The sequence below is a fragment of the Staurois parvus genome, unplaced genomic scaffold, assembly GCF_062004578.1.
Source record: "Staurois parvus isolate SC_StPar_1 unplaced genomic scaffold, SC_StPar_1.0 ptg000501l, whole genome shotgun sequence".
Lineage (NCBI taxonomy): Eukaryota > Metazoa > Chordata > Amphibia > Anura > Ranidae > Staurois > Staurois parvus.
In genome coordinates, this window is record NW_028318297.1 from 719851 (window position 1) to 741066 (window position 21216).

The 21216-nt window shown below is 45.0% G+C and overlaps 1 protein-coding gene across 1 annotated transcript in view; it reads left to right on the plus strand.

Annotated features, from left to right (window-relative positions):
• Positions 1–21216, plus strand: part of LOC149452034 (N-acetylglucosamine transporter UNC93A-like) — a 459029-nt gene that overhangs the window by 255219 nt on the left and 182594 nt on the right. Inside the window, exon 4 of the mRNA XM_089689860.1 lies at positions 9029–9258. Coding sequence (XP_089545986.1) covers positions 9029–9258 — 230 coding nt within the window. The remainder of the gene's footprint in view (positions 1–9028; positions 9259–21216) is intronic.

The window sequence follows — 21216 nt, forward strand, 5'->3', positions numbered from 1 at the left end:
AGTCATTAAAATCTTAGAAACAGATCTCCAGGTGACTTCAGTAAAATCCCAGTGTGCTTATACTCCTTAGGTGGGTGTGCCAATAAATATATAAAATGCGCACTCACCAGATGCGCTAATAAAAAGCGCGTTGTATCATATAATCTTGAGCATTCACGGGTACCTTAGAGGTAGTCCGGGATGTAGCCTGGGGGTTGATGGCCTTCCTTAGGTACCAGGATATAATAGCCAATATAGATAGTTCAGCCTCTTCCAGGCACTGGGATGCTCACTGGGGATCGCTAGGGGATTAAGGTGCTCGGTACAGAGCAAGAATTAGGGATAATCCCATAGTGTAGTATTTCGATGGTACTTTATTAGTAGTAATAATAAAAAGGAATGAATCCAAAAAACTTACAAAACTGCAGTATATAGTAGAAGCAATACAATGACAATCGCATACAAAGCAAACTGACCATCTGGTATCATTGGGTGGCCTCTGTGATCCGACAGCTTGACGTCAACGGCTTACAGGGGCTCCTCCTTGACGCGTTTCGAACTAAGCGTTCCTTCTCAAAAGGGGTATACCTATGTGCAGCCTGACGTCTAAACCATGCTATTTATATCCTCTGGAAATTTTGAAAAAAAGCGCCGAAAATGATCGTGCACCATCTTGCCAAAGCCGGGCGCAAGTGCGCATGCGCAAAACCGCGGGCGCCATTTTTCCTTGGTCTAAAGTAATAAAAATGTACAGCTTAATATCGGCATTGTACTGCACACGTGTAGGCGCCATTTTCCCTTAGTTTCAGTGGAGGAAACAATACAGACGGCTGTGCATGTAAATGTTTGTCACAGCCAATGGCCAAATGCTAAAGGGCAGACGATTATACACATATGGCAATTCAGGCATTGAAATGGAAGAATTGCCTTATGTCCACAAAGCCAATGGGTATCCAATTGTTTTTAATTGTTGTTAAAAATGCGCCACCGCTACTATGCACACTGCGCACGCGCGGGTGCCATTTTCGCTAGGTTTATTGGGGGAAGTATACACAATGGACCGGCGTTTGTGCTGCGCATGCGTGGACACCATTTTTCCTTAGTCCCAAAAGAAGAAGTAGTACAGACGGCTATGTATATTAATATTGTCACAACCCATGGTCATATATTTAAAAACCAGTAAAAAATACTATTGCAGCAACTTGGACAGATAGATGGCAAGGTTGCCTTCCATTTTTAAAGCTAATAGACGTTTAATTAATATTTCATAATGCGCCACTGTTAGTAGGTGCATTGCGCACATATGGGTGCCATTTTCCCTGAATATAATAGGGGAAAGATATACATGCCAAACCAATGTGGCAAAAGAGACTCCATCATCTCAATCTATATTATGTAATTCATCCCTCATTACTGGAAATTAAAGTGCATATTAAATATAAAAAATTTGTGTAATGTAAATATATAAAAGCCGTCTGGACCACAAATTACATGTATAAAACACAATAAGTGATGTATCCATAAAATACATATAAAATAAAAGTAACCATAGTTGAAATACATCCATGGTAAAATAATAACATCTGGATGCATTTAACTCATAAGTCATACAAACAAGTAAAAATAAAAAAGGGGATTATAATAGTAATATCCAATCCACATAGTAAAAAGAAGATAAATAAACAATGTGTGAAATATAAATATAGAAAAATGTAAAAAAGAGCATAAAAAAAAGGGTACAAACAATACCTAAAAAGCAATAAAATGCTTAAAAATGCTAAAAAAGAAGCGTATAGACCAGGATGCCTCAAAATAATGCCCCATAAAAAGAGAGGGGGAGGAATAGTATATAATGTATATTCATTAATAAAATTATAAAAATATGATAGTACCTAATGAGCAATAGTGATGATTACAACTAAACACATATAGACCAGGATGTACTGAAATACACTTAACATCAAGGCCGAATAAAGCTAAAGTCCATAATCTATCTGAGATGTATAATATATGGACACAAATTCCTAACTGTTATCGATAAAGCAATTTAAATCAATATCTACATCCCAACCGGGGTCAAAGTCCTCATATTGAAGATCCATTTGGTCTCAGCCTGTGAGACCAATCTGGTCTTATTGGCTCCAGTGGTTTGCAATCATTTCTATACCCATGAATTTGAGTGTTGAGGGGTCACGATTAAGATGATATCGATAATGTTTGGACAAAGAGTGCTCCTTGAAGCCTTTTTTGATGTTATAAACATGTTCCCTAAATCGATCCCTCAAACGCCTGGTGGTGCGTCCGATGTATTGTATTTTACATGGACATTTGAGGAGATAGACTGCATATTTACTATTGCAAGAGATGACAGAAGAAACCTCATATGTTTGTCCTGTGCAGGTAAATTAGAAAGTTTCTATCTTTTTGAGTTGAATTTTACTTTGCTGACATATCACACATTTCGTGCAGGGGTAGAACCCCTTCATTTGTGAGAAGAAAGTAGAGCATATTGGGGGGTCTATAATATTGAGTGCAATCCTATTACGAAGGGTGGGAACTCTTTTGAAAATGATCTCAGGTTTTTCCGGTAGTACTTTTGATAAAATAGGATCCGCCCTCAGAATACTCCAATTCTTATTTATAATTTTATTAATCGCTTTATACTGAAGTGACAAAGTTGTCACTAATGGGCAAATTTTACCTGTTCTCTGAATACTCTTGGGTATGCTTATACTCCTTAGGTGGGTATGCCAATAAATATATAAAATGCGCACTCACCAGATGCACCAATAAAAAGCGCGTTGTATCATATAATCTTGAGCATTCACGGGTCCCTTAGGGGTAGTCCGGGATGTAATATTGGCATTGTACTGCGCACAAGCTAAAATTCTATAGGTGATCTATAGACGACATTTTACTATTATGGGAAGGAGAGGAAAGTTCTTTGGTTAATTTCTTTAGAACCCTTAATAATAATTTAAATATCAAGCTGTCCTATGAATATAGCACAAAAGAAATTAATTTTCTGGATGTAACGCTCATTAATAACGGAGACCACATCATTTGTGAAGCATATTTTAAGAACACGGATAGGAACAGCTTTATTCCCACAGATAGCTGCCACAACCCTATGTGGCTAGCTAACATACCCAAGAGTCAATTTATGAGGGTTAGAAGAAATTGCACCAATCTGACATCGTATCATATCAAGGCTGATATATTAAAAAATAGGTTCAAATAGGTTACGATGAGGCTAAATTAAATATTGAAATGGATAATGTAGCCAAGATAAACAGAAATGTCATGTTATCCAATTCCACTATTCAGAGAACAAGTAAAATGTCTCCATTAGTGACAACTTTCTCACTTCAGTATAAAGCGATTAATAAAATTATAAATAAGAATTGGAGTATTCTTGGGTATATAAATCATTGCAAACCACTGGAGAGGGTCAAATAAGACCAGATTGGTCTCACAGGCTGAGACCAAATGGATCTTCAATATGAGGACTTTGAACGCGGTTGGAATAGATGTAGATATATTTGACCGCGGTTGAAATAGATGTAGATATTGATTTAAATTGCTTTATCGATAACAGTTAGGAATTTGTGTCCATAAATTATACATCTTAGATAGATTATGGACTTTAGCTTTATTCGGCCTTGATGTTAAGTGTTTTTCAGTACATCCTGGTCTATATGTGTTTAGTTGTAATCATCACTATTGCTCATTAGCAATCATATTTTTATAATTTTATTAATGAATATACATTATATACTATTCCCCCCCCTCTCTTTTTATGGAGCATTATTTTGAGGCATCCTGGTCTATACGCTTCTTTTTTTAGCATTTTTAAGCATTTTATTGCTTTTTAGGTATTGTTTGTACCCTTTTCTTTTATACTCTTTTTTACATTTTTCTATATTTATATTTCACACATTGTTTATTTATCTTCTTTTTACTATGCGGATTGGATATTACTAATATAATCCCCTTTTTTATTTTTATGTTCAATAATTTTTATTAAAAGGGTTTTGACATATTAGGATAATTCAATACGATTCATAGCAGGTATAACAATACAGATTATTTTGTCATAAGATCCTCACCATTTGGCTGAGGATTATATATACGTATGATGCATAGACATGAGAGGTATGTTATGTTAGGTCTGAACTGTGTTGAGGTGGGTAGGTTATAGTGGGGGGGTAAAGGATGGGAGTGTGTGGAGTAATGTGGGGGGGGAGAAGGGAGGGGGGGAGGGGGATAATGCACCAGTCTAGAGATAGAGGTCTAAGTGTTAAGAGATTGGCTTATCAGGTTTTTTCAGAACAGTTTGGGTTTTGTAACCAACGGGACCATTGAAATTTGAATGAGTGATATGTGACGTTATTCAGGGCTATTCTTCTTTCCATATCACATTGTAAGTTAAGGTCTTTTAATAGTGAGTTGAGAGAGGGGGTTTTAGTAGTGTTCCATAGTTTAGTAATATTAATTTTGGCAGCGGCTAAAGTGTGAATAATGATGGTACGAGAGTCTTTTGGGAAGTCCGCTATTCCAATGTGGAGAAGGGCTAGGGCAGGGTTTGGAGCTATGGAAGTTTCCGTAAGTGTTGAGATCAAGTGAAAGATCTTATTTAAATAGGATCTGAGTGATTTACACATCCATAATATGTGGAATGTGGAGCCTGCTTCCCCACAATGTCTCCAGCAGGCATGGGAATGCTGTGGGTAGTATAGTGAGAGTTTGGTGGGTGTTAAGTACCATTGGTGTAAAATTTTCATATATGATTCCAAATGTGCACTACATCTAGACGCTTTGTAGGTAATTTTTAAAGGTTTTTTCCCAATTTTGTGATGTTATTGGCAGTGAGAGAATTTTCTCCCAATTGGTTAAAGAAGTAGTTTGAATGGTAAATTGTTTATTTGTTGTGTGCGTGTAAAAGGTTGAAATACCTTTTTTTGGGTATTTTGATTTGTTGAAAAAGTTGTATACGGTAGTGGGGATTTTTGAAAGAAGCGGGATTTATACTGTTTGCAGAGAGTGAGTTATTCTCAAGTAGGTGAAGTATTCAGTGTTGGGAAGGTTAAATTTCTTTTGGAGAATCAAGAACGGATCTAGTTTATGGTCTGTGTATAGGTCTTGTATATGTGCTATACCACATTTGTCCCTCTGTTCAAGGTTTAGAGAGGGTGTAGTGAGATGTAATGTATTAAGTGGGGTAGGTATCAGTTTGGTTTCCAGAGAGTTAGATGATTGGAGATCATACCAGGCTTAAAGGGAGGCCTTGATGCACGGGTGTTTAAATAGGGATTTGGATTGAGGTATTTGTGGAAGGAGGGGTATATTACGTGGGACAAGAGAGAAGAGAGGAAGCATTTCCATGGTGGACCAAGATTTTTCTTTAGTTGGATGCCACCAAAAATAAAGTTGGTCGAGAAGGGAGGCATTATAGTATGATTTTAGATGTGGGAGACCTGGATGTAGGACGTATTAGGAGATTTGTGGCGCATCTAGGTTTCTTGGAGTTCCAGAGAAATTTGGAGAAGGTAGCTTGTAGTTTAGAGAAGAAAGCATTGGGAATGGGTATGGGGAGTGTGCGGAATATGTAGAGGATTTTGGGTAATATATACATTTTTAGGGTTGCTACTCGTCCCAATTTGGATAGTGTTGCTGTGCGGAGGTTAGTGAGTTCCTTTGGTATGTTATCAAGTAGAGATTTGTGATTTGTGGAATATAACCGATCTGTCGTAGCAGTGAGTTTGATTCCTAGATATGGTGTTGTTCCCAAGAGAAGGGGAATTGTTTGGCAAGTATTGTTTGAGTCCGGATCGGTGTATGGATGTTTAGGATGGAGGATTTGGTTTCATTAAGTTTATAGTAGGACACTTCCGAATAATATTGGAGATGTGCGCGGATTGTCTGTAGCGATTTGTGTGGGTTAGTTATCATTAGTAGAATATCATCCGCGAATAGGCTGATTTTATGTTCTGTTTTCAGATGGGTGATTCCTGTAAATGCTGCGTCGTCTCTAAGTATTGAGGCTAATGGTTCAATTAGTAGAGTAAATATTATGGGGGATAGGGAACATCCCTGTCTCGTGCTGTTTGAGATGTTGAATGAGTCTGAGAGTGTGCCATCCGTTAAAACTCTGGCTGATGGGTTGGAGTATAGGGAGAGAATCGCTGATAGCATCCATCCTGTGATACCAAATTTCTGTAATGTTTGTTGCATAAAGTGCCAGTGTATGCGGTCAAATGCTTTTTCTGCATCTAGGGATAATAGTAAGGAGTGCTGTTTGGTGCTTTCTAATTTATGGATAAGGGATATGAGTCTTCTAGTTGCATCTGGGGCTTGGTGTCCAGGGATAAATCCTACTTGGTCAGGATGTATTAGAATGGGGAGGTATTGGAGGAGTCTTTGGGCTATTATTTTAGCATAGAGTTTTAGATCTGTGTTAAGTAGTGAAATAGGTCTGTAGTTTTGAACAATTTTAGGGTCTTTACCTGGTTTAGGAATTGTGGTGATTATAGATTGTAACATTCCTTACAATCTTACAGGTCAGGAGCAAAAATTTTGTAAAATTCGTTAGTGAAACCATCCTTATTTATTTTATATATTTATTGGCACATCCACCTAAGGAGTATAAGCACACTGGGATTTTACTGAAGTCACCTGGAGATCTGTTTCTAAGATTTTAATGACTTTTATGATCTTAACGCATTTTATAGTTTTGCGTTTATTATGGACATTTGCACCTTCAGTTATATATATATACTGTATCTGTCGGACCATAACGCACTTACAATCACTGTGCGAGTATTTTATATGAGCAAGACGCATTTATTACCTATGTGCGTTTATGTTATTCGTGTTTTTCTTCTATTTATAATTTTTGTGCATTTGTTTTTATTCTTAGCATTGTTTTAGCGCTGCACCATTATTTTTTAGATTGCATTGAAGGCATATGGTTTACTTTTTTAGTGTGTTCAGCTGCTTTTGGTTTTAGCGCTCGCTTTACTCTCCACAATTTTTAATATGGAATAACTAATCCAGCTCTCTCAGCTACAGTGGGACAGAGAGTGGCGGAATCCTACACTAGACATTACCATCACGGGCAGTTTGGTCCTTGAGTCAGCCCTGTGTGGGCCCTGTGTGGGCCCTTATAACAGGAGATGCTTTAGGTGGGACTGGCCAGGTATTGGATCTTTCAGTTCAGACATGAGCTGGATTAGTTATCCCATATGCCTGATTTGATCTTGATCTTGTGAGACCAACATACACTATCATACTGGCTGTATGTCCTTGTAGCGTTTCCTTTGTTCTGTACCCTAACAAGATTTTACAAATGTTGACCAGTGACTATTTTGGCTGAGTGGAATCTCTTGAGGCCTTAACATTACTTTTTCTACATTGTTTACTTCAGAAAATATTTTTAAGTGGCCCGTTTGGGCTTTAAAATCGACAATAATATCATCATTTTTTGCAGTCTTCAAGTTTGGAAGAATAAAGATCCTCCCTTTCAAGAACTGCTTAGTGGTCTATCATCCTGGTGAGATCGCCTTGCTGACTTGCCTGACACGTGGTTGTTCCATGTGTTTTTACCATCTATCCCGACATACCTTCTGCTTTGTAGCTGATACCTCAAGTAACTCCTGAAGAAGCGATACTTTCGTGAAACATGTTGAGTAACTACAGAGTGATTACCAGGGGTGGACTGACCATTTGGAAACTTGCCCGAGGGCCCGGGGTCAGTAGGGGGCCCCATGAGATGCCCCTGGTACCTTTTTCATAGGCTTTTTTGAGTTTGGGCAAGGACACAGGGGCCCCATGATCCCCTATTGCCCAGGGGCCCCATGAGTTGTCAGTCTGCCCCTGGTGATTACTAACATTGACATCTGATCTATGTCTTTTGATACTTTTACAGGGCTACGGTATTTTTGTATTAATTTTAATCATTATTGACTAGTTTTTGTAATCTGCATAGAATGCCTCACCCCCTCTTGAGAGTTTTACATTCTTAGCAGAATAATCTGTATGTATTCCTATGTGATGGTCTACATTTAAACAATAAAGTGATTTTTTTAAAAATATTTTTGATGCAGTGCCTCTAAAGTCTGTTATTGGCCTTTTTATGTTTCCTTGGTTCAGTTGATTATCATTATGGGACGTGGCACATAGGAGCCTGATATATGCCCTCACAGGTTGTCACTCTGTGTTGGGTATGTTTTTTCCTTAATACTTTAATTAAACCAAAATAAACTTTTGGTTGTATTAATTTTCTGGGTTACATGTCATCAAAATGGGAAGCTAGATCTATTCAGATGATCCCCACATTATTAGGCAAAATTGGGACAGAATTTTGTGCATAAGGCTAGGTTCACATACTATATGTGAGATGTAGGAACACACCTGGCTTGCTTTCATTTATGCATGAAATCTCTTGGCAAAATACATGGTAATAAATTACCACTCATTTTGGTGCAACACAGTTTTTTAAAAAAAAAGGGTCTTGCACTTCTTTTGTGCGATTTGGATGTGACATATTTGGGCTGTAGCTATTTTTTTGTAGTATAGATGTATTAAACCCCCACCCCCCAAATCTCCTAGCAAAGCAGGTTTCTGTGAAATGTGTTGAGAGGGTATTCCTGTTCCACTGTGTGACACAACTGATTAATAAAATGCTCTGCATTTCTGTTCAACTTGTAGACAAGTTAACAGTGGTCATTTTAGGCCACGTGTTTGGGGAGCAAGAAAATATCTTTTATCTATGGCACAGCTAATGTTTTTTTAATGTAAATTAAAATAAATAAAATATGACCATGGCCAGAACATGTTAATATAACAAGTTAATCAGAAGAAAAACAGCAACAAAATATTTAATTAAAGGATTTACTATGTAAATTACCAGTATATATGTAAATATATTTAAATAATTCCTGCAATGTAACTGTTTAGGTAAGATAAATAAATCTTGATATTTCCATAGTATTTTATAAAATAGAATTATGATAATCTATTAATTGAAACATGTATATATTTTCTACAGGCCTACGTTGATTATTTCCTCTGTATTAGTTGGATTAGGAGGAGGACCTCTCTGGGCTAGTAAAAGCACTTACATTACAATAACTGGAAACAAATATGCAGAGACTTGTGGGAAATTAGCAAAAGATGTTGTGAACCAGTATTTTGGAATATTTTTCCTTATTTGCCAAACTTGTCGCGTTTGGGGAAATCTTATTTCTTCTTTGGTGTTTCACTTAACACCAAATGCAGGTAAACTACATTTTATTAGCCTTTCAAAAGTTCATGTATTGATCATATTATTATTTTGCTTGTATCCTAATTCTGAGTTACATGCAGTGCATGCTTTTTTCTGCTGTAGTTTTATTTGAGTCTGTTGAATAGTAACTTGTTGTAATTGTTGGTCAATGGATGGGTAAAAACTGATTTGTGGGTGCATTCTTAGTATTGAGTATATTCACCACCAATTGGCTGGGGCTGATAGTGGTGTACATGGCATTAACATTAGAGGTATTCTTGGCATAATCTGAACCGTGTTCAGGAATGTTTAAAAGTTTGGAAAGATCTATAAAACAAGAGATGGGGAAGTTACATATAGATTTGGGGCAGGTGTTACTCCATTCTAATGGAGGAGAAGGTAGGTAAAATAAACAAACATGCCCAAGTGATACAGAATCTAGAAAAACAAATGGTGGAAATGAAAAAAGAACAAAGAAACTTACAATATAAATTAGAAGAGCGGGAAAATAGAAATAGAAAAAGCAACTTAAGAATACGAGGTCTGCCTGAGATTTCACAAGGAGAAGATTTGAAGGAAACAATAGAGAAGATGTTTGAAATAATAATGGACAGATCTGTGGCAAATCTATAAAATAGATGGAGTATATAGAATAGGAAGACTGTATCAAGGGGGTAGGAATGGAATATCAAGAGATGTTATTGTTCAATTTCATCAATATCGTGACAAAGATGAAATTTGAAGGAAGATGAAAGGAAGAGCGGCTATAAAATATGGAGAGATAAATATACAGATCTTTGCTGATTTAGCTGCAAAGACACTTGCAAGAAAGAAAATCCTGAAACCATTAGCTGAACAAATGAAAAAGCAGAACGTCTGATACAGCTGGGGAACCCCAGCATGTTTAATTGGGTGGAAGAACGGGCGCTCTGCAAGATTAAAGTTTAAGGAACTAAGAGACTTCTGAGAGAGACTTGAGTTGCAGAATGTAGACATTCCTGGGTGGGGTGGGGGGATGAGTAGTAGTGGTGAAATATGGAGAACGGAAGTTGACAGATAAGCTAGGAGGGGGGTGGGGGGGGGGAGGGGTTGTGAGGGAGGAAGGGGAAGAATATATAGTTAGGGGATTTATTGGGGTTTTTTTCCTCCTTCTCCTTTCCCCTACCTTTGTCCCCTCCCTCTTTTATTCCTTTTTGGCTTTTTTTTTCTCAGGCAGGTCTGGCAGGACGCTGGGGTAGGGTAACTAGGAAGGGGTGGCCAGACGCAGAGTTCCACCCTAAAATTGAATCAAAGGTGGGATTAGGACCACAAATGATTCACAGGCAAAATCTTGGCCTTAAATGGGAGGGAAGGGGGGGGGGTTGATGGGTGGGAGAGGGATATGGGGAGGCAATGGAAAGGGGGGGTGGGGGGATGGGAAGATAGGAGAGGGTGGGGGGGAGTGGGTAGGTAGTTTTAGTCTCTGCGATATAGTGGGAGATATAGTTGCCTGGAGAAGCTCTAGAGAACGAAGGAGAAGATATGGACAAGAAAGGAGGAGAGAGGGGACGGAGGAGAGGATAGGAGAATAAGGAAGAATGGAAGAGATACATTTTGTAACTTATAATGTTAATGGATTAAATAGCCCTGGGAAGAGATTTAGGATATTTAAAGAGATCCAGCATAGATTGTCTTTAGTGGTTTTCTGACAGGAGACTCATTTGGGGAGAGAAACAAATGTGAAATTAAATTCTAGATATTATCCATTGTGGTTCTATGCAGATTCCCCAATTAGAAGAGTTAAGGGAGTGGCAATAGGTTTTGTGAAAAATATAAGGTGTTAGTTGGAGGACAGATTGGTAGTGTCAGGGCAGGAACGCTGGAATGGGCAGGCAGGCCTATGGTATGGTCACGCCGCGACTGACGACAGCCACTACCCACAGACCAGAGTCCCTCAGGGCGCGGAGTCTAAGCCCCAGGCTACCCTTCACCAGGGCCCCTGATGGTGGGGATGGACTTGACGCAGCCTGAGACCAGGTCGCGGCCCCCGAGTGACCCCAGCTGCGATAACGACTGCCGCCAATGGCGTACAGCTGGTGGGAGCTAGATGGGAACACGAGTAGAGTAGTCAGACAGGCCGGGTCAATAACAACGGAGCAGACAGTACTAGACGGTAGGCAAAGAATACTCAGGTCACGGGCTGGGTTCAGCAACGGGAGGTCAAGTAAAGGGTTAACGCAGAGAGTAGTCTTGTCCAAGCCGAGTCGGTTACCAGGAGAGCAATGGGAACAACACAAGAGCTTGCAACAGGGCAACATACAGGACACAAGTGCAGAGCACACTTGCAGACAGCAGGTTTAAATGTGCTCAACCACACCCTTCTGAGGAGGAGCCGCAGAAGCCTGAAGGCATAAAGGTTCCCACTAGAGATGAGCGAATCAAACTTGGCGAAGTGGAATTCGTTTCGAATATTAGGAAAATTTCGATTCGCGACGAATCCGAAAATTAGCAGACTTCGGATGCGCGAAAATCGAAATTTTTCCAAAAATGGCGGCGACATGTGCGGCGACGGAGCGGGGATCTCTGGGAAGGCGCGCAGACAAGGCGCGCTGACCCATAATGCATTCATTCATGACATGTGATCGCATTACCCAAACAGCAGCCAGCCAGCCAGCACTGTGTAATGGTCGAGCTATAAATTGCGGCCATTTTAGAATTCTCCATTTGCCTCCAGTCATTCAAGAGAGGCAGACCTGGCTGTATTGAGGGAGAGAGTTAGGGACACAGAAACGTTACTTAGGGACACAGAAACATTACTTAGGACCACAGAACCGTTACTTAGGGCCACAGAACTGTTACTTAGGGCCACAGAAACGTTACTTAGGGCCACAGAACCGTTACTTAGGGCCACAGAATCGTTACTTAGGGACACAGAACCGTTACTTAGGGCCACAGAAACGTTACTTAGGGCCACAGAATCGTTACTTAGGGCCACAGAATCGTTACTTAGGGACACAGAACCGTTACTTAGGGCCACAGAAACATTACTTAGGGACACAGAAACGTTACTTAGGGCCACAGAAACGTTACTTAGGGCCACAGAACTGTTACTTAGGGCCACAGAATCGTTACTTAGGGACACAGAACCGTTACTTAGGGCCACAGAACCGTTACTTAGGGCCACAGAACCGTTACTTAGGGACACAGAACCGTTACTTAGGGACACAGAATTGTTACTCAGGGACAGACACAGAATTGTTACTTAGGGACACAGAACCGTTACTTAGGGCCACAGAACCGTTACTTAGGGCCACAGAACCGTTACTTAGGGACACAGAATTGTTACTCAGGGACAGACACAGAATTGTTACTGAGGGACACAGAATTGTTACTGAGGGACACAGAATTGTTACTCAGGGACAGACACAGAATTGTTACTCAGGGACAGACACAGAATTGTTACTCAGGGACAGACACAGAATTGTTACTCAGGGACAGACACAGAATTGTTACTGAGGGACACAGAATTGTTACTGAGGGACACAGAATTGTTACTCAGGGACAGACACAGAATTGTTACTGAGGGACACAGAATTGTTACTGAGGGACACAGAATTGTTACTCAGGGACACAGAATTGTTACTCAGGGACAGACACAGAATTGTTACTCAGGGACAGACACAGAATTGTTACTGAGGGACACAGAATTGTTACTGAGGGACACAGAATTGTTACTCAGGGACAGACACAGAATTGTTACTCAGGGACAGACACAGAATTGTTACTCAGGGACAGGCACAGAATTGTTACTCAGGGACAGACACAGAATTGTTACTCAGGGACACAGAATTGTTACTGAGGGACACAGAATTGTTACTGAGGGACACAGAATTGTTACTGAGGGACACAGAATTGTTACTCAGGGACAGACACAGAATTGTTACTCAGGGACAGACACAGAATTGTTACTGAGGGACACAGAATTGTTACTGAGGGACACAGAATTGTTACTGAGGGACAGACACAGAATTGTTACTCAGGGACAGACACAGAATTGTTACTGAGGGACACAGAATTGTTACTGAGGGAAACAGAATTGTTACTCAGGGACAGACACAGAATTGTTACTCAGGGACAGACACAGAATTGTTACTCAGGGACAGACACAGAATTGTTACTGAGGGACACAGAATTGTTACTGAGGGACACAGAATTGTTACTCAGGGACAGACACAGAATTGTTACTCAGGGACAGACACAGAATTGTTACTGAGGGACACAGAATTGTTACTGAGGGAAACAGAATTGTTACTCAGGGACAGACACAGAATTGTTACTCAGGGACAGACACAGAATTGTTACTCAGGGACAGACACAGAATTGTTACTCAGGGACAGACACAGAATTGTTACTGAGGGACACAGAATTGTTACTGAGGGACACAGAATTGTTACTGAGGGACACAGAATTGTTACTGAGGGACACAGAATTGTTACTGAGGGACAGACACAGAATTGTTACTCAGGGACAGACACAGAATTGTTACTGAGGGACACAGAATTGTTACTGAGGGACACAGAATTGTTACTCAGGGACAGACACAGAATTGTTACTCAGGGACAGACACAGAATTGTTACTGAGGGACACAGAATTGTTACTGAGGGACACAGAATTGTTACTGAGGGACACAGAATTGTTACTGAGGGACAGACACAGAATTGTTACTCAGGGACAGACACAGAATTGTTACTGAGGGACACAGAATTGTTACTGAGGGACACAGAATTGTTACTGAGGGACAGACACAGAATTGTTACTCAGGGACAGACACAGAATTGTTAGTCAGGGACAGACACAGAATTGTTACTCAGGGACAGACACAGAATTGTTACTCAGGGACACAGAATTGTTACTGAGGGACACAGAATTGTTACTGAGGGACACAGAATTGTTACTGAGGGACACAGAATTGTTACTCAGGGACAGACACAGAATTGTTACTCAGGGACAGACACAGAATTGTTACTGAGGGACACAGAATTGTTACTGAGGGACACAGAATTGTTACTGAGGGACACAGAATTGTTACTCAGGGACAGACACAGAATTGTTACTGAGGGACACAGAATTGTTACTGAGGGACACAGAATTGTTACTCAGGGACAGACACAGAACTGTTACTCAGGGACAGACACAGAATTGTTACTCAGGGACAGACACAGAATTGTTACTCAGGGACAGACACAGAATTGTTACTGAGGGACACAGAATTGTTACTGAGGGACACAGAATTGTTACTCAGGGACAGACACAGAATTGTACTCAGGGACAGACACAGAATTGTTACTGAGGGACACAGAATTGTTACTGAGGGACACAGAATTGTTACTGAGGGACAGACACAGAATTGTTACTCAGGGACAGACACAGAATTGTTACTGAGGGACACAGAATTGTTACTGAGGGACACAGAATTGTTACTGAGGGACACAGAATTGTTACTCAGGGACAGACACAGAATTGTTACTGAGGGACACAGAATTGTTACTGAGGGACACAGAATTGTTACTCAGGGACAGACACAGAATTGTTACTGAGGGACAGACACAGAATTGTTACTCAGGGACAGACACAGAATTGTTACTGAGGGACACAGAATTGTTACTCAGGGACAGACACAGAATTGTTACTCAGGGACAGACACAGAATTGTTACTCAGGGACAGACACAGAATTGTTACTGAGGGACACAGAATTGTTACTGAGGGACACAGAATTGTTACTGAGGGACAGACACAGAATTGTTACTCAGGGACAGACACAGCATTGTTACTGAGGGACACAGAATTGTTACTGAGGGACACAGAATTGTTACTCAGGGACACAGAATTGTTACTCAGGGACAGACACAGAATTGTTACTCAGGGACACAGAATCGTTGAATTAAAGAGTATGTCAGACAACATGCAGAGGAGTGGCAGAGGAGGCAATGTTTAAGGAGCGAGCAGACGTGGCAGCAGAGGAAGGGGTCGAGGCAGCACTAGTCGCAGCCAGAGGCCAGTGCTCCCGGTGTCATCCAGCGGTCGTGTCTCCACCGACAACCCTGCCGTCATCGATTGGTTGGCTCGGTCGTCTTCCTCTTCCCAGGTCACCTCTGACACCTACAGCCAACGGTCGGTGGGTACGTCAGACACAACCGTTAGTTGGCATGGCCCGGGAGCAAGCCCACTGAAATCACGTGTCCTCTACCTGCCCCTGTCCTTTGGTGTTCCCTCACCAAGCGAAGTATCGCATGCTGTGGGATCAGCCCCACTGTACAGTGAGGAAGAGCTAACAGAGGGCGGTCAGGAACGGGGGGAGACATCCGCCTCTTCAGCAGCCAGGCGAAGAAGTACTGGCGAGGAGAGTGGCTCGGTAGCCGGTCTAGAAACAGGTCTGTCTCCTGACCCACACGCAGCCGAGGGGGCTAGTAGTGAGGCGGAGACCCTAATTGATGATGATGAGGCTGATCGCACTTGGCAGCCTCGTCGTCATCAGGCTATTGCTTCCGCATCATCAGGAGAAGAGGGTGGCAGCTTGGCAGCGAGCAAAACAGTCGGTGGGTTGCCCAGGAGGCAGCAGGGTCGCAGCAGTGTCAGTGGAGGCAAACGGCCACGGAGTAGAGCACCAGCTCCACTGCAGCCTACCACCACGGCCAGTACTGGTGCCGGTGTGCACGGAGGAAGTAGCAGTCAGCCAGTGAGGAGTATCGGGGGCAAAGTTTCCTACTCGGCGGTGTGGCAATTTTTCGTCAACCCGCCCGAGGAAGTAAACGTAGCCGTATGTCGACTATGTGGCCAGAAAGTCAAGCGTGGCCAGGGGGCCCATGTTGGGACTACAGCGTTGCGTCAGCATATGCAGCGTCGCCATTTGGTGGCCTGGGAAAACCGTGATAAAGATACGGCGGTTCTGCCTGCCCCAGCCCCCGCCCCATCACCCGCTCCGTTACTTGCTCCGTCACCTGACGTCAATCGCCCTCTATCAGCCAGTCAAGGCTCCAACACCTCTGCTGAGGGGAGTTGTCGCTCGTTGGCATCTTCCGCTCGTTCAGATGCTCCTTCTCCTGCTACTCCTCTTCACGGATTCCGTCAGCAGTCTTTCTTGGAATCCGTTTCCAAGAGACAACAGTTTGCGAGCACGCACCCGACGGTGCAAAAGCTGAACGTCCTCCTGTCCAAGTTGCTGGTGCTGCAGTCCCTTCCTTTCCAAGTGGTGGACTCAGCACCTTTCCGAGAAATGATGGCTTGTGCCGCGCCGCGGTGGAGAGTGCCAAGCCGGCATTTCTTCGCCAAAAAGGCAGTGCCAGCCCTGCATTCACATGTAGAAGAGATGGTGGGCCAGTCTTTGAGCATGTCGGTCTCTGCCAAAGTGCACGGCAGCGCCGACGTGTGGAGCTGTAACTACGGTCAGGGACAGTACATGTCATTTACGGCCCACTGGGTGAACGTGGTGCCGGCACAGCCGCACCAGCAACTTTGACAGGTCATGCCGCTTTTGCCTCCACGTTTGCACGTCCTTGGTCCACAAAAGATGTCCGCCTCTACCACCTCTTCTTCCGCCGTGTCCTCAGCCGCCACCCCCGTGCCAAGTCCCATTACCCGACCGGCATATCACATGTGCAGGGCGCAACGGTGTCACGCTGTGCTGCACCTGGTATGCCTTGGCGAACGTAGTCACACAGGGGAGGAACTTCTGAGTGTAATGAACAGAGAAATCGACAGATGGCTGTCTCCGCGCAAAGTGAAAATCGGAACCATGTTGACCGACAACGGAAAGAACATGGTGTCTGCTCTGCGTCAAGGAAGGTTGTGCCATGCGCCATGCATGGCTCAAGTGTTCAATCTGGTTGTCAAGCGGTTCCTAAAATCCACCATCCCACTGCAAGACATCCTTAAAATGTCACGTAAACTTTGCATGCATTTCAGCCATTCCTACACCGCAAGCACACCCTCCTTGAGCTGCAGCGGCAGAACGGAATTCCACAGCATCGCCTGATCTGCGACGTTGCAACAAGGTGGAATTCAACCCTACACATGTTAGACCACCTTTACGAACAGTGAAAGGCCATCACCGATTTCCTGATGTTACAAGCGGATAAAGGTACTCCCCTGTGTAACTTAGATGTCAGCCATTGGCAGTTCATGCGTGACACCTGCCGCTTGCTCAGGCCCTTTGAGGAGGCCACGCTATTCGTGAGTCGGCAGGACTATGGGATGAACGACGTCATTCCTCTTTTGCACGTCCTGGAACAAATGCTGTTAACAATGGCTGGTCAGGGTGCGGTAGACGTGGCGCACAGATCTCAACGCCACATGACCCCTGTGGGGGCAGGACAGGAAGAAGAGGAGGAGGTAGAGGAGGACATTGATGCTCAGGAATTATTGAGTGAAATGGGTGGTTTTTCCACTCAGCGGACAGGAGTGGAGGAGCAGGAGCATCTGGTAGAGGAGGAGGAGACAGAGGACCCAGACGCACCGTGGCAGTATGCTGTGGAGATGGAGGCAGGGAGTCCCTCGCATTCCTTGGCACAAATGGCCCATAGCATGCTCGGTTGCTTGCGTAGCGACAGCCGAATAATAACCATCAGACAGAGGGATGACTTTTGGCTGTCCACCTTGTTGGACCCTCGCTACCGTTCAAAAATGGTGGCCTTTTTCACACCTGCTGAGAGGGAGGCCAAAATAACGTACTATAAAAACCACCTATGTAGTCAGTTGGTCTCTGCCTTTCTGCGCCAACGTCCATCCTCAGACACTGTGGGCCCTGTGCGCTCGCGTTCCGCTGCCATGGCAGCAGGGGAGGGGTGGGGTGGTAGGAGCAGTGGCAGCTCCACCAGCAGCGGCTGCCTCAGTCTGCAGTCGATGATGAGTAGCTTTCTTCACCAGCGCAGTGAGGAAACTACTAACCAGCCGCAGCAGCAGCAGTATCAGGTGGACCTGGAGCAGGACCTCAAACAACAGGCTTGGGCCTACTTGGACAGCACCCTGCCAACCGAGGTAGACAATCCCCTTGACTACTGGGCAACGAAACTTGACCTTTGGCCCCAACTAGCTGAATTTGCCCTTGAAAGGCTGTCATGCCCGGCCAGTAGCGTGGCATCGGAGCGCGTGTTTAGTGCGGCAGGAGGTATTGTAACTCCGCGGAGGACACGACTGTCCACCCAAAGTGTGGAGAGACTCACGTTTGTGAAAATGAATCAGGCGTGGATTAGTCTGGATTTCAAACCACCAGTTCCTGACACAACTGACTAACTCCGCCATGAATCATGCCCCAAACATGTGCCACTTTCATGTCTCCTCACACTGCTGGTGTGTTCCATTTTTTGTCATAGGGTGCTGGCAGATTACGGGCCTCCCATTGCTGCTGCCAGGCCCGTAATCTGCCATGGGCCCCCGTACCGCCTCCTCATGCTGCTGCCAGGTCCAGAGTCTCTCATGGGTCCCTGTAAGGCCTCCCATTGCTGCTGTCTCCATTGCCACACTCTGCCATGTGCCACTTTCAGGTCTCCTCACACTGCTGGTGTGTTCCATTTTTTGTCATAGGGTGCTGGCAGATTACGGGCCTCCCAGTGCTGCTGCCAGGACCGTAATCTGCCATTAGCCCCCGTACCGCCTCCTCATCCTGCTGCCAGGTCCAGAGTGTCTCATGGGTCCCTGTACGGCCTCCCATTGCTGCTGTCTCCATCGCCACACTCTGCCATGTGCCACTTTCAGGTCTCCTCACACTGCTGGTGTGTTCCATTTTTTGTCATAGGGTGCTGGCAGATTACGGGCCTCCCATTGCTGCTGCCAGGCCTGTAATCTGCCATGGGCCCCTGTACCGCCTCCTCATGCTGCTGCCAGGTCCAGAGTGTCTCATGGGTCCCTGTACGGCCTCCCATTGCTGCTGTCTCCATCGCCACACTCTGCCATGTGCCACTTTCAGGTCTCCTCACACTGCTGGTGTGTTCCATTTTGTCATAGGGTGCTGGCAGATTACGGGCCTCCCATTGCTGCTGCCAGGCCCGTAATCTGCAATGGGCCCCCGTACCGCCTCCTCATGCTGCTGCCAGGTCCAGAGTCTCTCATGGGTCCCTGTACGGCCTCCCATTGCTGCTGTCTCCATCGCCACACTCTGCCATGTGCCACTTTCAGGTCTCCTCACACTGCTGGTGTGTTCCATTTTGTCATTGGGTGCTGGCAGATTACGGGCCTCCCATTGCTGCTGCCAGGCCCGTAATCTGCCATGGGCCCCAGTACCGCCTCCTCATGCTGCTGCCAGGTCCACAGTCTCTCATGGGTCCCTGTACGGCCTCCCATTGCTGCTGTCTCCATCGCCACACTCTGCCATGTGCCACTTTCAGGTCTCCTCACACTGCTGGTGTGTTCCATTTTGTCATAGGGTGCTGGCAGATTACGGGCCTCCCATTGCTGCTGCCAGGCCCGTAATCTGCCATGGGCCCCAGTACCGCCTCCTCATGCTGCTGCCAGGTCCAGAGTCTCTCATGGGTCCCTGTACGGCCTCCCATTGCTGCTGTCTCCATCGCCACACTCTGCCATGTGCCACTTTCAGGTCTCCTAACACTGCTGGTGTGTTCCATTTTTTGTCATAGGGTGCTGGCAGATTACGGGCCTCCCATTGCTGCTGCCAGGCCTGTAATCTGCCATGGGCCCCTGTACCGCCTCTTCATGCTGCTGCCAGGTCCAGAGTGTCTCATGGGTCCCTGTACGGCCTCCCATTGCTGCTGTCTCCATCGCCACACTCTGCCATGTGCCACTTTCAGGTCTCCTCACACTGCTGGTGTGTTCCATTTTGTCATAGGGTGCTGGCAGATTACGGGCCTCCCATTGCTGCTGCCAGGCCCGTAATCTGCCATGGGCCCCAGTACCGCCTCCTCATGCTGCTGCCAGGTCCAGAGTCTCTCATGGGTCCCTGTACGGCCTCCCATTGCTGCTGTCTCCATCGCCACACTCTGCCATGTGCCACTTTCAGGTCTCCTCACACTGCTGGTGTGTTCCATTTTGTCATAGGGTGCTGGCAGATTACGGGCCTCCCATTGCTGCTGCCAGGCCCGTAATCTGCCATGGGCCCCTGTACCGCCTCCTCATGCTGTTGCCAGGTCCACAGTGTCTCATGGGTCCCTGTACGGCCTCCCATTGCTGCTGTCTCCATCGCCACACTCTGCCATGTGCCACTTTCAGGTCTCCTCACACTGCTGGTGTGTTCCATTTTGTCATAGGGTGCTGGCAGATTACGGGCCTCCCATTGCTGCTGCCAGGCCCTTAATCTGCCATGGGCCCCACTACCGCCTCCTCATGCTGCTGCCAGGTCCAGAGTCTCTCATGGGTCCCTGTACGGCCTCCCATTGCTGCTGTCTCCATCGCCACACTCTGCCATGTGCCACTTTCAGGTCTCCTCACACTGCTGGTGTGTTCCATTTTGTCATAGGGTGCTGGCAGATTACGGGCCTCCCATTGCTGCTGCCAGGCCTGTAATCTGCCATTGGCCTCTGTACCGCCTCCTCATGCTGCTGCCAGGTCCACAGTGTCTCATGGGTCCCTGTACGGCCTCCCATTGCTGCTGTCTCCATCGCCACACTCTGCCATGTGCCACTTTCAGGTCTCCTCACACTGCTGGTGTGTTCCATTTTGTCATAGGGTGCTGGCAGATTACGGGCCTCCCATTGCTGCTGCCAGGCCTGTAATCTGCCATTGGCCTCTGTACCGCCTCCTCATGCTGCTGCCAGGTCCACAGTGTCTCATGGGTCCCTGTACGGCCTCCCATTGCTGCTGTCTCCATCGCCACACTCTGCCATGTGCCACTTTCAGGTCTCCTCACACTGCTGGTTGGTTCCATTTTGTCATAGGGTGCTGGCAGATTACGGGCCTCCCATTGCTGCTGCCAGGCCCGTAATCTGCCATGGGCCCCTGTACCGCCTCCTCATGCTGCTGCCAGGTCCAGAGTGTCTCATGGGT